Source organism: Mus caroli, unplaced genomic scaffold (assembly GCF_978045245.1).
Source record: "Mus caroli unplaced genomic scaffold, Mus_caroli_1 scaffold_10, whole genome shotgun sequence".
Lineage (NCBI taxonomy): Eukaryota > Metazoa > Chordata > Mammalia > Rodentia > Muridae > Mus > Mus caroli.
In genome coordinates this window covers 43,896,090-43,916,215 of record NW_028227265.1, presented here as the reverse complement: position 1 = coordinate 43,916,215, position 20,126 = coordinate 43,896,090, and the positions used below count along the sequence as shown (strand labels likewise).

General features: G+C 38.7%; 1 protein-coding gene across 3 annotated transcripts in view; it reads right to left on the bottom strand.

The window, feature by feature from the left end:
• Neto2 (neuropilin and tolloid like 2) overlaps positions 1-20,126 on the bottom strand; it is a 68,247-nt gene that overhangs the window by 32,717 nt on the left and 15,404 nt on the right. For all 3 annotated transcript variants that reach the window (XM_021170078.3, XM_085843733.1, XM_021170077.3), the window contains exons 2-3: positions 4,163-4,219; positions 533-673 (exon numbers count right to left, since the gene is read on the bottom strand). In XM_021170078.3, the coding sequence (XP_021025737.1) occupies positions 533-673; positions 4,163-4,219 (198 nt within the window). The remainder of the gene's footprint in view (positions 1-532; positions 674-4,162; positions 4,220-20,126) is intronic.

Genomic DNA, 20,126 nt, shown 5'->3' with positions numbered 1-20,126 from the left:
CTCTTTAGTGCTTCATTCACATCAGAGAATTACACCGGGAACTAACTATGAATGTAGAAGCCATGATAAAACTCTTTCACGCTATGTTGTAGAATTACAGTAACATTTCCCTGTGGTATATGACATTTACTAAATCAGGCAAATATACTTTGCTGACTAAAATTAGGAGAGGTTGAAAGGCTAATACTTGCTTACTTTATAAAACATAATGTACCATATATGAATAGAGAAAAACCAAAGAGCTCATCACTGTGTGCAAAGGCCCAGTAAGTACATCAGCGAACTCAGACATCCCTTATCAGAGATGTTTCTCATATATAGTTACTCTCTTAGTTGAAGACAATTAAAAATTCCCATTAATATTTAACTATCATTTTGTTAATGTATTCAATATTTATAAACCTTTGTTTTTATTTAACTCAAACACACTTAATTTTTGTTCCAACTTGTTTAAACAGGGCATTTTGCTAATGTGTTCAGTTTTACAGAGAATTAAAGTTCATCTGACAAAAGAAAAAGATTTGTCAAATACCTTCCAAAATATAGATACACTCCTTGTTTGGTGGATATGAGTCAGGATAATTTGGTGAAGCAAAATGACCTCCATTGCTGGTTCGAACCCAAATACCACACTGGGTTGCAGGAATGTGCTTGATTCCAATATTTTGTCCATCTTGAACAGAATTTCAAATATCATTACAGCAAAATATAATAAGCATTCTTTTCTTTCCCCCAACACTCTAAAACAATTGCCTACTCTGCTGCATGTATAACTTCATAAGAACCACTGCCAAACTAAGAATAACCGAGTACAGCAGAAGGACAAGAAAGCTTTTATATATTATACGTATTTTGAAAGTTTGACAGTAGAGGATAAGTTTGCCACCAAGTTTGACAACCTGAGTTTGACCCCCAGAACCCATATTGTGGAAGGGGAGAACCTGCAAGCTGTCCTCTGACCTCCACCCACATGTGCAATGGCACATTTCTTTGGTGAAGGTAAGGTAGGATTAATGGACTGAGGACAACCAGGAGCAGCTGAGGTTGAAAATGGCGACTTGAAAATCTGGAGGTTGGCAAATGTTAACAAACTCAGTGATAGTCCTAGGTTTCTCTGATTTGGTCTCTTGAAGTAACAGACTTCCTTTGAGAGGAAACAGACTTATTTTTGAGGACTCCAATATTTATTTAAGAAAGGTTTAATAAGACAGAAAAGAGAGTCCCAAATGTCAGTTCAAATCCAAGGTAAGAACCATCCTACCTATACCTACAGACAACTCAAGATCAGCTGTAGTGCTCCTGTTAAAATATAATACATATTAAAATATAAACACATATATAAGTGTATATATACAAGTTAAAATATAAGTACACATGTAAGTTAAAATATAAGTACATAAAAGGATAACTAGGAATTTGAAGAAAGCTTTTAGTATGAAAAATAGATCAGAAAACAGAATAAAGCAACCCTAAGTATAGACAGCCCATGCAATAAAATTAAAATAAACAATAAACCTACGTTATCAACCAACCAACCAGTAACAACAGGGTTTCATGTAATTTCCCCAGAGATAGGAAAGCAAATATATTCATAAAACAAACAAAAGTACTTCTTTTTTTTGAGACAGGGTTTCTCTGTATATCCTGGTTATCTTGGAACTTGCTCTGTAAACCAGGCTGGCCTTGAACTCACAGAGATCTGCCTGCCTCTGCCTCCTAAGTGCTGAGATTAAAATGCCACTACCACCTGGCTAAAAGCACATTCTAAAAAAAAAAAAAAAAAAAAATTAAAAGAACTAAGCTTCACCAAATAGAGAAAATGAAGAACTCAGCAAGTTTAAGGCAGAGATAGGACACCTGTGGGTGTGTGTTAACTTCACTGAACTGTACCAGTGCCTTCAATTGCTCAGTGAGTTGATTGCACACAGCAGAGTTGGGTCACTGTCTCAGAGACAGGCTCCTCTAGAGAGACTATTGGGCAAAAAGTATGTGTGAAACTATATAGAAATTACATTTTATATTTAATTCATTATTAAATTTCATAATAAACCCACCACTTTGTATAGCAGTAATGTGTTGGTTTGTATATGCTTGGCCAGGGGGTGGCACTACTGGGAGGTGTGGCCGTGTTGGAGTAGGTGTGTTACTGTGGGGATGGGCTTTAAGACCCTCATCCTTGCTGCCTGGAAGCCAGTCTTCTCCTGTTTGCCTTTGGAACATGATGTTGAACTCTCAGTTCCTCCTGCACCATGCCTGCCTGGACACTGCCATGCTCCCATGTTGATTTGTGATGGATTGAATCTCTGTACCTGTAAGCCAGCCTCAATTAAATGTTATCCTTATAAGAGTTGCCTTGGTCATAGTGTTTGTTCATGGAAGTAAAACCCTAACTAAGGTAAGTAATAAAACCCAAGAAGGCTATAAGTAAATAATATGAATTCCTGAACAAACATAACAGAGAAAATGGAGGAAATTTTAAAAATTGAACTAAACCAAAATATTCCTAAACGCAAAGACAAAATTCATATTGAAACACTTTGATGAGTGGCTTAAATACTGAGTGCAGAGTTTTATGTTTGTTTGTTGATTTATTTATTGGTAAGATAGGTTTTGAAATGTTACCCAGACAAGGTCAGGTCAGCTTTGAATTTTTTAACTTCCTCCCTCAGCCTCACAAGTAGCATGGATCAAAGGCATGCACCACAAGGCCTAGTTCTGAATGCTGATTTATCCTGAATTATGATGCAGTTATATCTATAAGGACAGTGCAACAGAAATAAAGAGAATGCTTATAATGTGTAAAGGGGTGGACAGTAAGTATGTTAATACACCAACATTTCATGTTTCATGGCAAGAAATCAGTAGCCAACCTTTAAAACTGAAATAACAAAAAAGCAGCAGCTATTTAAAGTATGTTATATAAAGATTCTAAAATTAAAAAAAAGCAGTTATTTGTGGGTTTAGAGCAGTGGGTCTCAACTTTCCTAATTCTGTGACCCTTTAATACAGTTCCTCATGTTGTGGTGACCACCAACCATAAAATTATTTTCATTGCTTTTTCATAACTATTATTTTGCTACTATTATGAATCATAATGTAAATATTTTTGGAGATAGAGGTTTGTCAAAAGGGCCAGTCATGAAACACAAGTGGTGATCACGGCTTCTGCCACCATAACTTAGGAAGTAGGAGGAAAGAACCCACTCCCCAAAGTTGTTCAACTCTACAGTTGGGCACTGTGGCATATGTGTCCATCTTTTTCCACACCAAACAAAGTTTTTAATTTGAGTTTTATCACTTAAACATATAACTTTGATGAATATAAAAAATAAAGTTGTACAGAAAATGCACTAAATGCTGACATAAAATTTGCTTCAAAAAAACCCACACTAGCCATTACAATAGGACCAAACTGGCTTTGAAGACTGTACTGACACACTTTACTTGTTCACACTTGAAAAGACACTTTTATTTTTCTAAGTGATACAACTGTGAATTTCATTTAATTTTAGATGTAGTTAACAGTGTACTAAAAGATACCAGTGATTTTGGCTTTAAAAAAGTTTCTCAGGGCAAGCTTTTTGTAGACAATTTAGTTAACTGTAGCTGATTTTGGCTAAACTGAGGTTTAGGTTGACAGAAAGCTTTAGGTCATTGCAATATTCAAGAACAATGTGTTGGTTAATATTTTTTTTTTTTTTGTCAACTAAGCTAGAGTCATCTGAGAGGGTACCTAAATTGAAAAAAAGATTTCAGAAGATTGGCCTGTAGGCCAGTTTATGGGACATTGTCTTGACTAATGATTGATGTGGGATGGCCCACTCCAGGTAGGGTCATCCTGGGCAGTTGATTCTGGCTGAGGAAGCCATGAGGCGTAAGCCAGTGAACAGTGCTCCTCCATAAGCCTCTGCTCCAGTTCTTGTTTCTAGGTTCCTGTTCCACCTGGTTCCTGTTCTGACTTCTTTTCGTGAGGGACTACAGTGTGAGACTGTATAATGTGAGATTGCCAAATAATTCCTTTCTTCTCCCAGGCTGTTTTTGGTCATGGTATTTTATCACAGTAATTGAGATCAAACTAAGAAATGATTATGACATAGCATTCTAAAGTTTTAATTCTTTCAAACTGCTCTGAACATGCCATGTACCACTATCCATACTTTACCTTGGGTTTTTTGGGCCACAGCAATCCCTTCCACTACAAGTACTGTTATCAGCAACACTAAAGAAAGAACAGAAAAAAGTAGTTAAAAAGTTGAATTGATATTACATTTTTACTAATCTATAATGAAAATCTGATTGCACTTATTATTAGATGGGTAGTGTTATAGAGGCGAAGCTGGCTTTGAACTCAAAATCTTCCTTCCTTTATCTTCCAAGTGCTAGGTTATAAAAATGTGCCACCACACTTGGCTTAAAAATCACCAGTCCTTACCAGCATTCACTACTGAGTCTTTAATACACTAAATGTTATATCCTTGGGCTGGTGAGATAGCTGGGTAAAGGTGTTTGTCAGTGAGCCTGATACTCTGAGTTTGATCTCTGGAATCTGCATGGTAGAAGAACTCCTGAAAGTTCCCATGACTACCATGGTGGGAGTGTGTGAACGTATGAACACATATGCACACACTCACATATTTACAATGTAAATAAATGAATTTGCACATATTCACAATGTAAATAAATAAATAAGAACATATGAACACATATGCACACACTCACATATTTACAATGTAAATAAATGAATTTGCACATATTCACAATGTAAAAAAGTAAATGCTATATTCTATTTACTATTTGATCCCTAATACAACCAAAGAAAAGATATAACTGATTTTGTACTTGTTTATATAAGCACTAATACATATGATATGACATTTAAAACCATTTTTTCAATATGAAAGCAAGCTCACATATATGTGTTGTGCAGGATTTTGCTAAGCTTAACTATTCTATTTACTCTACCTGGAGAGTGTTTATGCATTTGGCTAGCTTTGTAGCATGTTCTACCAAAGGTCAACTGGATAACCTGATTTTTAAAAGTCAACTGAAACTGCTATTGTGCATCACTGTGCTGTGGTTTATGCCATAGCAAAAGGCCATATTTAGACATTAAAGCTATTTTATTCCTCTCCTCCAATATTAGAGATCCAACCAACAATACATTTCTTTTTTCTGTGTGTGTGTGTGTGTGTGTGTGTGTGTGTGTGTGTGTGTGTTTTGGAGATTTTAAAGATATTTTTATGACTGGTGCCTTTTCCATTGAGTGGAAACATACTACCATGTGACCTGGAGTAGGTATTCATTTAATCAATATCACTTATGAAGGGCAAGTTCTGGGAAGGCAAAGCTTTGGCTAGACAAATCAGCAAAATGCCTAACAGGATGGATGTCAGGAAATAGGTGAATATAAGAGTTTAGACTTTGCCTTATACCACTGTACTAGCTCTGAAGCCTTCTTAGTTTATTTTACTTAATTTCAAAATCAGGAAGATGTACTAGTATTAAGCGTCTATTCTTATTGATGTGCATATCATATCAAATATACCGGCATTCTGCTAAATTAATGGTAGATATTAGGACAATTAGAATCTTCAGAGAGTCAGTTGTCAAAGACTAAAGAGACGTTTACAGATTATATAATGGAAGCATAGAGAGTGGAACTAATATTCATTTCTTTTTTGGAAGTAAAAGAGTGGAATGAGGAAAACATTGGAAAGAGAGAGTTATTCTGCCAAACCTTATTGGACTTGAACCCATGTGGAAGAAATACAGTGATATAGTAGGTTAGAAAAAGGAAGATTAAGATTGGAGAGTACTCTTCCGGTCTGACCAGCACAGGGGTAGCTAGGGCGCAGGGTCGGCTGACACTCGCCAGCTACCCACAACACCCGCCACAGGATCTTAAGACTTCTGGTGAGTGGAACACAGCTTCTGCTCCAATCCAATTGCGCGAGGGACCTGAGACTGCATTAGTTAGGGAAGCATAAAACCGGCCTGAGTAGGGCCACAAGCCTCTTCCGGTCTGTCCAGCACCGGGGTAGCTAGGGCCCAGGGTCGGCTGACACCCGCCAGCTACCCATGACACCCGCCACAGGATCTTGAGACTTCTGGTGAGTGGAACACAGCGTCTGCTCCAATCTTTAAACAGTGACAACGATAACAACTAACCCCAGAGATTACCAGATGGTGAAAGGTAAACGTAATAATCTTACTAACAGAAACCAAGACCACTCACCATCATCAGAACCCAGCACTCCCACTTCGCCCAGTCCAGGGCACCCCAACACACCGGAGAAGCTAGACCCGGATCTAAAAGCATATCTCATGATGATGGTAGAGGACATCAAGGACTTTAATAACACACTTAAAGAAATACAGGAGAACACTGCTAAACAGGTAGAGGACATTAAAGAGGAAGCACAAAAATCCCTTAAAGAATTGCAGGAAAACCAGACCAAACAGGTGATGGAATTGAATAAAACCATCGAAGACCTAAAAAGGGAAGTAGAGACAATGAAGAAAACCCAAATTGAGGCAACGCTGGAGATAGAAACCCTAGGAAAGAAATCTGGAACCATAGATGCGAGCATCAGCAACAGAATACAAGAGATGGAAGAGAGAATCTCAGGTGCAGAAGACTCCATAGAGAACATCGGCACGACAATCAAAGAAAATACAAAATCCAAAAAGATCCTAACTCAAAACATCCAGGAAATCCAGGACAAAATGAGAAGACCAAACCTACGGATAATAGGAGTAGATGAGAATGAAGATTTTCAACTCAAAGGACCAGCAAATATCTTCAACAAAATTATAGAAGAAAACTTCCCAAACCTAAAGAAAGAGATGCCCATGAACATACAAGAAGCTTACAGAACTCCAAATAGACTGGACCAGAAAAGAAATTCCTTCCGACACATAATAATCAGAACAACAAATGCACTAAATAAAGATAGAATACTAAAAGCAGTAAGGGAAAAAGGTCAAGTAACATATAAAGGCAAGCCTATCAGAATTACACCGGATTTTTCACCAGAGACTATGAAAGCCAGAAGGGCCTGGACAGATGTTATACAGAAACTAAGAGAACACAATTTCCAGCCCAGGCTACTATACCCAGCCAAACTCTCAATTACCATAGATGGAGAAACCAAAGTATTCCACGACAAAACCAAATTCACACATTATCTTTCCACGAATCCAGCCCTTCAAAGGATAATAATGGAAAAAAACCAATACAAGGACGGAAACCACGTCCTAGAAAAAGCAAGAAGGTAATCCCTCAACAACCCTAAAAGAAGACAGCCACAAGAACAGAACACCAACTCTAACAACAAAATAAAAGGAAGCAACAATTACTTCTCCCTAATATCTCTTAATATCAATGGACTCAACTCCCCAATAAAAAGACATAGACAGACTGGCTACAGAAACAGGACCCAACATTTTGCTGCTTACAGGAAACTCATCTCAGAGAAAAAGATAGACACTACCTCAGAATGAAAGGCTGGAAAACAATTTTCCAAGCAAATGGTAGGAAGAAACAAGCTGGAGTAGCCATTATAATATCTGATAAGATTGACTTCCAACCCAAAGTCATCAAAAAAGACAAGGAAGGGCACTTCATTCTCATCAAAGGTAAAATCCTCCAGGAGGAACTATCAATTCTGAATATCTATGCTCCAAATACAAGGGCAGCCACATTCATTAAAGATACTTTAGTAAAGCTCAACGCACACATTGCACCTCACACAATAATAGTGGGAGACTTCAACAGACCACTTTCACCAATGGACAGATCATGGAAGCAGAAACTAAACAGGGACACAGTGAAAATAACAGAGGTTATGAAACAAATGGATCTGACAGATATCTACAGAACATTTTATCCTAAAACAAAAGGATATACCTTCTTCTCAGCACCTCACGGTACCTTCTCCAAAAATGACCACATAATTGGTCACAAAACAAGCCTCAACATATACAAAAATATTGAAATTGTCCCATGCATCCTATCAGATCACCATGGACTAAGGCTGATCTTCAATAACAAAATAAATAATAGAAAGCCAACACACACGTGGAAACTAAACAACACTCTTCTCAATGATACCTTGGTCAAGGAAGGAATAAAGAAAGAAATTAAGGACTTTCTGGAGTTTAATGAAAATGAAGCCACAACGTACCCAAACTTATGGGACACATTGAAAGCATTTCTAAGAGGAAAACTCATAGCTCTGAGTGCCTCCAAAAAGAAACTAGAGAGAGCACACATTAGCAGCTTGACAACACACCTAAAAGCTCTAGAATGAAAGGAAGCAAATTCACCCAAGAGGAGTAGACGGCAAGAAATAATCAAACTCAGGGGTGAAATCAACCAAGTGGAAACAAGAAGAACAATTCAAAAAATCAACCAATCGAGGAGCCGGTTCTTTGAGAAAATCAACAAGATAGATAAACCCTTAGCCAGACTCACTAGAGGGCATAGGGAAAGTATTCTAATTAACAAAATCAGAAATGAAAAGGGAGACATAACAACAGACCCTGAAGAAATTCAAAACACCATCAGATCCTTCTACAAAAGGCTATACTCAACAAAACTGGAGAACCTGGATGAAATGGACAAGTTTCTAGACCACATAAAGACCCAACAAAGATAGAGAACTTCAGACCAATTTCCCTTATGAATATTGATGCAAAAATCCTCAATAAAGTTCTCGCTAACCGAATTCAAGAACACATCAAAACAATCATCCATCCTGACCAAGTAGGTTTCATCCCAGGGATGCAAGGATGGTTCAATACACGAAAATCCATCAATGTAATCCATTATATAAACAAACTCAAAGACAAAAACCACATGATCATCTCGTTAGATGCTGAAAAAGCATTTGACAAAATCCAACACCCATTCATGATAAAAGTCTTGGAAAGATCAGGAATTCAAGGTCCATACCTAACCATGATAAAAGCAATATACAGCAAACCAGTAGCCAACATCAAAGTAAATGGTGAGAAGCTGGAAGAAATCCCACTAAAATCAGGGACTAGACAAGGCTGCCCACTCTCTCCCTACCTATTCAACATTGTACTTGAAGTCCTAGCCAGAGCAATTAGAAAACAAAAGGAGATCAAGGGGATTCAAATCGGAAAAGAAGAAGTCAAAATATCGCTTTTTGCAGATGATATGATAGTATACATAAGTGACCCTAAAAATTCCACCAGAGAACTCCTAAGCCTGATAAATAGCTTCGGTGAAGTAGCTGGATATAAAATTAACTCAAGCAAGTCAATGGCCTTTCTGTACACAAAGGATAAACTGGCAGAGAAGGAAATTAGGGAAACAACACCCTTCTCAATAGTCACAAACAATATAAAATACCTTGGCGTGACTCTAACTAAGGAAGTGAAAGATCTGTATGACAAGAACTTCAAGTCCCTGAAGAAAGAAATTAAAGAAGATCTCAGAAGATGGAAAGACCTCCCATGCTCATGGATTGGCAGGATCAACATTGTAAAAATGGCTATCTTACCAAAAGCAATCTACAGATTCAATGCAATCCCCATCAAAATTCCAACTCAATTCTTCAACCAATTAGAAAGGGCAATCTGCAAATTCATCTGGAACAACAAAAAACCTAGGATAGCAAAAACTCTTCTCAAGGATAAAAGAACCTCTGGTGGAATCACCACGCCTGACCTAAAGCTGTACTACAAAGCAATTGTGAAAAAAACTGCATGGTACTGGTATAACGACAGACAAGTAGACCAATGGAACAGAATTGAAGACCCTGAGATCAACCCACATACCTATGGTCACTTGATTTTTGACAAGGGAGCAAAAACCATCCAGTGGAAAAAAGACAGCATTTTCAACAAATGGTGCTGGCACAACTGGCGATTATCATGTAGAAGAATGCGAATTGATCCATTCCTATCTCCTTGTACTAAGGTCAAATCTAAGTGGATTAAGGAACTCCACATAAAACCAGAGACACTGAAACTTATAGAGGAGAAAGTAGGGAAAAGCCTCGAAGATATGGGTACAGGGGAAAAATTCCTGAATAGAACAGCAAAGGCTTGTGCTGTAAGATCGAGAATCGATAAATGGGACCTCATAAAGTTGCAAAGTTTCTGCAAGGCAAAAGACACCGTCAATAAGACAAAAAGGCCACCAACAGATTGGGAAAGGATATTTACCTATCCTAAATCAGATAGGGGACTAATATCCAATATATATAAAGAACTCAAGAAGGTGGACTCCAGAAAATCAAATAACCCCGTTAAAAAATGGGGCTCAGAACTGAACAAATAATTCTCACCTGAGGAATACCGAATGGCAGAGAAGCACCTGAAAAAATGTTCAACATCCTTAATCATCAGGGAAATGCAACTCAAAACAACCCTGAGATTCCACCTCACACCAGTCAAAATGGCTAAGATCAAAAATTCAGGTGACAGCAGATGCTGGCGAGGATGTGGAGAAAGAGGAACACTCCTTCATTGTTGGTGGGATTGCAAGCTGGTACAACCACTCTGGAAATCAGTTTGGCGGTTCCTCAGAAAATTGGACATAATACTACCAGAGGATCCAGCAATACCTCTCCTGGGCATATATCCAGAAGATGTTCCAACCGGTAAGAAGGACACATGCTCCACTATGTTCATAGCAGCCCTATTTATAATAGCCAGAAGCTGGAAAGAACCCAGATGCCCCTCAACAGAGGAATGGATACTGAAAATGTGGTACATTTACACAATGGAGTACTACTCAGCTATTAAAAGGAATGAATTTATGAAATTCCTAGGCAAATGGATGGATCTGGAGGGCATCATCCTGAGTGAGGTAACATATTCACAAAGGAACTCACACAATATATACTCACTGATAAGTGGATATTAGCCCAAAAACTTAGGATACCCAAGATATAAGATACAATTTGTTAAACGCATGAAACTCAAGAAGAAGGAAGACCAAAGTGTGGTCACTGTGCCCCTTCTTGGAATTGGGAACAAAACACCCATGGAAAGAGTTACAGAGATAAAGTTTGGAGCTGTGAAGAAAGGATGGACCATCTAAAGACTGCCATATCCAGGGATCCATCCCATAATCAGCTTCCAAATGCTGACACCATTGCATACACTAGCAAGATTTTGCTGAAAGGACCCAGATACAGCTGTCTCTTGTGAGACAATGCCGGGGCCTAGCAAACACAGAAGTGGATGCTCACAGTCAGCTATTGGATGGATCACAGGGCCCCCAATGGAGGAGCTAGAGAAAGTACCCAAGGAGCTAAAGGGAACTGCAACTCCATAGGTGGAACATTATTATGAACTAACCAGTACCCCAGAGCTCTTGACTCTAGCTGCATTTGTATCAAAAGATGGCCTAGTCGGCCATCACTGGAAAGAGAGGCCCATTGGACTTGCCAACTTTATATGCCCCAGTACAGGGGAATGCCAGGGCCAAGGGGTGGGGGTGGGTGGGTGGGGGACTGGGGGGGGGAGTGTATTGGGAACTTTTTGGATAGCATTGGAAATGTAATTGAGGAAAATACCTAAAAAAAAAAAAGATTAGAGAGTAAAAACTCCTAAATACCATGTTGATGGATTTGGACTTTCAATTACAACAACCACTGTAGGTATTAATTAATTTGTGGTGCTAGGGAATGAACCCATAGCCTTGTGCATGCTAGACAAGTGCAGTAACATTTAACTACATGTCTAGTTCCTCACTATAAGTTTATATTTTTATTTGCATTTTTGTTTGTTTTATAGCCTTGGTTGGCCTGGAATTGCTAGGTAGACCAGGCTGGCCTACAATTCAGATATCTGTTGGGATTAAAAGTGACAGACAAGTAGACCAATGGAATAGAATTGAAGACCCAGAAATGAACCCACACACCTATGGTCACTTGATCTTTGACAAGGGAGCTAAAACCAACCAGTGGAAAAAAGACAGCATTTTCAACAAATGGTGCTGGCACAACTGGCGGTTAACATGTAGAAGAATACGAATTGACCCATTCCTATCTCCTTGTACTAAGGTCAAATCTAAGTGGATCAAGGAACTCCACATAAAACCAGAGACAGTGAAACTTATAGAGGAGAAAGTGGGGAAAAGCCTTGAAGATATGGGCACAGGAGAAACATTCCTGAATAGAACAGCAATGGCTTGTGCTGTAAGATCAAGAATCGACAAATGGGACCTCATAAAATTGCAAAGCTTCTGTAAGGCAAAAGATACCGTCAATAAGACAAAAAGGCCACCAACAGATTGGGAAAGGATCTTTACCTATCCCAAATTGGATAGGGGACTAATATCCAATATATATAAAGAACTCAAGGAAGTAGACTCCAGAAAATCAAATAACCCCATTAAAAAATGGGGCTCAGAGCTAAACAAAGAATTCTCACCTGAGGAATACCGAATGGCAGAGAAGCACCTGAAAAAATGTTCAGCATCCTAAATCATCAGGGAAATGCAAATCAACACAACCCTGAGATTCCACCTCACACCAATCAGAATGGCTAAGATCAAAAATTCAGGTGACAGCAGATGCTGGCGAGGATGTGGAGAAAGAGGAACACTCCTCCAATGTTGGTGGGATTGCAAGCTTGTACAACCACTCTGGAAATCAGTCTGGAGGTTCCTCAGAAAATTGGACATAGTACTACTGTAGGATCCCACAGTACCTCTCCTGGGCATATATCCAGAAGATGTCCCAACCGGTAAGAAGGACACATGCTCCACTATGTTCATAGCAGCCCTATTTATAATAGCCAGAAGCTGGAAAGAATCCAGATGCCCCTCAACAGAGGACTGGATACAGAAAATGTGGTACATTTATACAATGGAGTACTACTCAGCTATTAAAAAGAATGAATTTATGAAATTCCTAGGCAAATGGATGGACCTGGAGGGTATCATCCTAAGTGAGGTAACCCAATCACAAAAGAACTCACATGATATGTACTCATTGATAAGTGGATTATTAGCCCCGATAGTTAGAATACCCAGGATAGAAGATACAATTTGTGAAACTCATGAAACTCAAGAAGAACGAAGACCAAAGTATGGACACTTTGCCCCTTCTTAGAAAGGGAACAAAACACCCATGGAAGGAGTTACAGAGACAAAGTTTGGAGCTGTGACGAAAGGACGGACCATCTAGAGACTGCCATATCTGGGGATCCATCCCATAAAGAGCCTTCAAATGCTGACACCATTGCATACACTAGCAAGATTTTGCTGAAAGGACCTTGATATAGCTGTCTCTTGTGAGGCTATGCTGGGGCCTAGCAAACACAGAAGTGGATACTCACAGCTATTGGATGGATCACAGGGCCCCCAATGGAGGAGCTAGAGAAAGTACCCAAGGAACTAAAGGGATCTGCAACCCTATATGTGGAACAATATGATCTAACCAGTCCCCCCCCCCCCCCCCCCGGAGCTCGTGTCTCTAGCTGCATATGTATCAGAAGATGGCCTAGTCGGCCATCAGTGGAGAGGCCCATTGGTTCTGCAAACTTTGTGTGCCTCAGTACAGGGGAATGCCAGGGCCAAAAAGTGGGAGTGGGTGGGTAGGGGAGTGGGGTAGGAGGGTATGGGGGACTTTTGGGATAGCATTGGAAATATAAATGAAGACAATACCTAAACAAACAAAAAAAAAGTGTGCACCACTACACCTAGTCACTTGATTTTTAAACCAAGAGTATACTTCATACAAGTTTCAAACAAATATCTTAATAGTTGTGTGGAGGCTAAACTTATAAAAAAAAGACATTTGAGAAGCAATGGTGACTTACTGAAGCAGAGAAATGATTGTGGAATTGGAAGGGAGAGAGATGAATGACATAATTAAGATGCAGGGTCAACTAGGGAGAGGGAAACAGTGGTTGAAGCCTTCAGTTATTAACAAGGCCCTCAATGTACAAAAATATAGTTCTTGTCACTTATTTTACATCTTAATACCTAAATATTCACCCTCTCATCTTTGGTTTCTTGGATCCATATTAACTAACCTTTGTCTTCTCTCAACTATATTAACTGCCTTTCTCTTTTGTTGGTTGCAGACAATATTAAAGATCTCATGCAGGAATGAAAAATCCTTTTTTTTTTTTTTTTTTTTTTAAAGATTCCCATTTTAGGTGTGGTGGCACATGTCTTTAATCTCAAAACTCAAGAAGCAGAGGGTCTCAGCGAGTTCTAGCACAGTTAGAGTTACATGGTGAGATCCTATCTCAAAACAAAACAAAACAAAACTAAACCCCAAACACTTCCCATCTTTATACTGGAACTGAGTTAGAGGAACAGAGCCTGCAACTTAAAAACAACTACAACAAAATAAAGACTTTTTTGAAAAAAGATTTATTTATTTATTATATGTAAGTACACTGTAGCTATCTTCAGACACCACAGAAGAGGGCATCAGATCTCATTACGGATGGTTGTGAGCCACCATGTGGTTGCTGGGAATTGAACTCAGGACCTTCGGAAGAGCAGTCAGTGCTCTTAACTGCTGAACCATTTCTCCAGCCCCCAAGAAGATTTATGATTAAAACAAAACAAAACAAAACAAGCTCCCAACTTCAAAATATTAGGAACTGAAGTAAAACATCAGAGGAAACTGTCTCCTATGGGGTATCATTCAGATGAACATAACTAGTCAAAACTTTTTGTTCCTGTTCTTTTCCTTACAGAATGATATATATACAATTTTTTCATGTTTTCAAATTTATAACATAGTTTTAAAGCTAGTGCCACAAAGCCAGTAGACAAGGTAAGAAATCAACAAAGATGTTTCAGGGATTAAAAGTACATAATGTTCTTGTAGAGGACTGGGGTTCAGGTCCCAGCACCCACATGGTGCTAAAAACCACCTGTAACTCCAGTTCCAGTGGATCCAATGCCCTCTCTGGCTTTCAAGGATACCAGGCCCACACGTGGTACACATACATACCTGCAGGTAAAACATTCATACACTTTATTTCAATAAAAGCAAATAATCTTAAAAAAAAAAAAGACATTAACCACAGAAGCCAAGAAACCAATAGCACAACTATGATAAAAAGAAAAAACCAAAAACCTATGTCAGAAAAAAAGAAACTGGAGAGAACTTACACTAGCAGCTTGACAGCACACCTGAAAGCTCTAGAACAAAAGGAAGCAAATACACCCAAGAGGAGTGGATGGCAGGAAACAATCAAACTTAGGGCTGAAACCAACCAAATAGAAAAAAAAAAAAAAAAAAAAAAGAACTATACCAAGAATCAACAAAACCAGGAGCTGGTTCTTTGAGAAAATCAACAAGATAGATAAGCCTTTTGCCAGAGTAACCAGAGGGCACAGAGACAGTATCCAAATTAATAAAATCAGAAATTAAAAGGGAGACATAACAATGAAATATATCTTAAAATAATTATTCTGTTTGTTGAATATTAACAACTGAAAATATTAAAATCATATTCTACAAAAATGTAGATTTAACAAAAACAAAAAATTTATCACTAAGAAAAAATTTAAGGCAAAAAGACAGACTTCCATCAAGTAATATGCAAACTGGGGAGACAGAGCCATTGGCATAAATTGTTAGTGTGATCGAAAGCAATACAGCAGGTCTGGCTTACATAAAGTTACTGCCTAGGTTACTAGTTAGGTTCTCTAGCTGCTTGGCCCAAGTGTTCAGTGCTTACTGGTTGATATTTCAAGTTTAAGGCTGGGTGTGGTATACACATCTAAGTCCAGTACTCAGGAGGTAAAGACAGGTGGGTTTCTGTGAGTTCCATGCCAGCCTGGTCTACACAGTGAGTTCCAGGTCATCTAGGGCTACATAATGAGTTCTAGGGTATCTAGGACTGCCCAGTGAAACCCTGTCTCAAAATCAAACCAAACCACCAAACAAAACATAACATAGCTTACTGTAAGTCAAATAGCTCATTAGTTAGGTTTGTTTATCTTGGCAGTGAAATAGGAATTTGAGTAAGTAGAGGACCCCCAAAATTCAGTTTGTGGTTTCTCCATAAAAAAGTACATATGTGGCACCAACCCACCCCTCTGTCAGTAAATTATTACCAGACTTTATTTTGAATGTAGCCAGTCACATGGTACTCTTTTTGGAACTAAATGTCAGTGAGAGCATAACTATGGGATCTCCAAAACCTCTTTGGTTAAGCAGGTTTTGGCTTCTTGTTGAAATAAATTCAGAATCTTAGAAAGTTTTAACATTACTCTGAGTTTGGTTAGAGAGTTTTTGTTTTAATCTGTTAAAACATGTTATGGTGCTCTTAAAGAGAAAGTCAAATGACATTTCTAGTATAAAGAGAATCATTGGAAGTGGTAAGGGAAAATCCAAAAGGGGACCAGTGCCAGATAAGGCACTTTGGAGATTTAGCCAACTTTAAGAGTTTGAAAGTTTCCAATTCAATCTGGCCTAAAGTATTTAGGTAGAAATTGAGGAACTTGCAATAGGACAAACATGGCCCTGTGCAACAAGGACTTTTATTTAGGAGTATATGAGCACAGGGGTCTAAGGAGCTCTGGTGGGGCTTCATGGTCTTTGGCAGTGGAACTGGTGACTGTTTTAACAGCACAGAAAGGGCCAGTGTGATGACTGGTGTAAAAGCACTTTCTGAATAAGGCTAAGTTCAATTCCTAGAACAGACTCTTTAGAGGTATTCTCTGATCTCCATGTGTATGTTTTTGCACATGCATGTCCTCACTCATACATAAAAATAATAAGAAACATTAAAAAACCCAGAAAAGGAAAAGTTTCCAATTATGTATTCATTCTAGGGAGTACCAATTTCTAGGAAAGTTCCTAGTATTTCTTCCATGTCTAGCTCAACCACCAGGATAATTCCTCTTGGTAAATCATACCCTTATGCCCTCAGCTGTTATTATAATGAAGGGCTGGCATCAGGGTGATTAATCTGAAATAACTAAAAAGCCTGTCTTTACACTGTGATGTCTGAGGTGAGTATAGTAGTCTATTTGTAATATGGACTTACATGGCCAGATACCCAAGAGGTAGGTACCTCCAATTTCTAATTGCCAAGACCTGTTCTAGTGGCACAAATGAAAATAATCCCAACAGAGACACAAGTGAGCCCTGCCTGGCATGTTTTTCAGGTTAAGACGACTTTCAGTGAGAGGGAGGTAAGAGGGAAAGAACACCAAGTCAGTGAGAAAGAAAAGCAGGCAGTGGTTCACGGGCTTGTGATGGGAGAGGCTAGGTTTCCCAGCTGACCAGTACAAGGTGGAAGGTTCATGTTGGAACAATGGAGGCTAGCTTTTAAAATTTTTTTTTGTTATTTTTTTATTTTAAAGAATTGCTCTAGATACAAATCTAGAGGCAGAAATAAAGTTAAGGAAGGATCAGTGCAGGGCAGTAGGGATGACTAGGATAGCCAGAGGAATAATGAAAATCACTATTAGAGTTCAATGGCAGAGAAGCTGAGTGGGAAAGACATAAGGATCAGGGAGTTGCTAGAGGTTATGATTCCCTCTCATGGTGGGTCAAACTAGCCAAGTGAAGACCTTTTGAGAAGTCTGTTAGAAGAGGATTAAAGAATTGGTATGGATGTCACTTTATATGATAAACAAAGAGACATTGGTGTTGCAGGACTATGAAGAAAGAAAATATATCACAGAAAAAGAGTGTAAAGAAAATCTACAAGTTTCCAGCTGATGCAAATTCATTTTGAAGTTGCATTATTCTTGTTCTTGCGAGAGGAGAAGCTGTTTTCTCATATTGTCATCTTATTTCTTGTGGAATGTAGGCTTTTTAAAAAAAAAACTTGATTTTGGTACTAGTGGCAGGTGTTGAGGTCCATTAGCTGAGATTGAAAGAGTCAGGAGGCTGTTGTGAATGGTACAACCCTAGAAATGAACCCTACATCTATACTCTTTAGCTTAGGTGTACACAGGTTGAAAAAAGTTTCCATGTTGGGAAAGACATAGGTTAGTTAATAGTATTTATGGAATCCCTTCAGTCAGGGCTAGAGGGAACCTAAGCTAATATCTTTTCTAATACACTCTCTAGGCTTTGAGACATAAGAGTTTGATATCCTGAGAACAGGCAGTTGAAGTAATATTTAACAAAGGTAGCAGTACACTGTAGGGTGTTAAGCAACCCTTTGCAGTATTATACATATTCCTCTAATGAGCACAGGCTGGTGAGGCAATTTGTCTGACACTTAGATGCTAAATGTATTGAGCAGACAGTAATTATTCCAAAAGGAGATAAAATGTCTTCCTGCAGGAGTGGAGAGTTGAGGTGAACTGAGGGAAGGGCCTTGGGTAATGGCAAACTAAATATTTCATGAATTCTTACTAACTATGTCCTTCCATTGGTCTGTGCAACTTACCTAAATGACTGAGGATGTTAAGAAATACTGACAGGCTGATTTTACAATTTGATTAAATCGTCTAGTATAGTTTGAGTCCTTTCAGGAATACAAAGTTCCTAGGGGATCCTCCTACTGAGGTTCTATGGTTTCCATGGTTCTAGACTAATGCTAGGGAAAGCTTCAACTCAATGTGAACACATGCCAGCCATGCCAATACATCCTGTGAGGTGGTACGGTGAATAAACATCATCAGACTTCAAATGGACCATTAGACAGTGGGCGATGACCCTGGAAGCATAATTTGGCTTTTCAGGGTTGTTCTAGGGACATATATACAAAGTCAATATACTTAATGAGAGTGATGAGTAAGGGCTTCCAGTAATATTGCTTTTTCTATTTGACTACTTTGTCAATATCCTAGGAAGTTAAGACACAAAAGATAAAAATTAACTGTGCAGGATGGGATGCCAATTAAGATCCATCCAAAGATGTTACTTAAATCAAATGATGTTCCTGTCCTCCCTGTCCCCATTTCCCACTCCTGGTCATGCAGAAAATATCTTGATCCTTTATTAGTTGTTGGCACAAACCTAAGGTTGGTAAGGACACCAGGCAGCTTACATTGATAAGCTTGTTTCTTGAAAGATTGTCATCTAAGTTCATGTACTTTTGTTTGAACTCTTGGAGTCTTAATAACACCCAAGGATATGGTCCTTACTTTCATTGGTTGTCCTAAGCAAGTAAAAATTCTCTGCCCTTACAGAGTACACTCAGGTTATATGTGATCCTCAAAATGTATCTATTGACTGTATAAAGTTGCTATAATCAGTGAAAGGAGATCTATGTTGTGGTAAATATTATTTGGGGCTTTCTACCTCATCTTAGATCATTTAGTTCCCAAATAAAGGACGCAAACCTTTATATTTGTAAAAAGCCTAAAAGCACCAGAGCTGATAGATATCTATCCTCTATGCTCTTTTGTCTACTTCCCTGTCAATAACCCCGAGATATCACTTGCCATGTTCCTCCTGGGCTACTCCTACTTCATCAGACTGGCCCACATGGCCATGCACTCAGAATCTACCTAGTCCATAGTGATTTCTTCCTTCTCATCCTGTCCTCTTCCCTTGTGGTCCCTGACTGAGACCCCAAGTCCGGGAACCTTCACAACCACTCACCCTCTTCTGCCTAGCTCAGGCAATAGGCATCTTTGCTAGCCAATCAGGGATAATTTGGGAGCAAGGTTTACACAACAAAAGCTGGTATATGTGAGGATCTGCTCATCTTGGAGCAACCAGGTCTTGAGATACAGTATTTAGCATTTGAATACACAGTAGCCCAAGATCAACCCACTATAGCTCTAGTTTTAGAAAAAGGTTTAGATTATATTATTTTATGAAGGGAATCTATAGTTAATCTGATTTGGATCATCAGAGATAAAATCTTTCGAAAACTGTTGTAATATGTGATCCACAAAGGAGTTTCTTGTGCATCTAGTTAGGGAGGAGAAAATGATGAGTTAAGGCAAAAGGTCAGAAGGGACGCCACAGTCTGAAAGAGGAAGCAAAACATTAGGAATGTTACAAGTGATAGTGAGATGAGTTGAGGAGGAAAAGAATTTCATATGTGGACTGCTAGCAGAGGTATTGGGTATAGTGAGAGTTGAAAATAGCTTAAATAGAGAGAGGGACACAGATGAAAGAATATCCCATGATAACTGTTCAGTGAGACAGCAACTTCATACATACAGAACAGACTTTAGGCCAGTAGGTCTA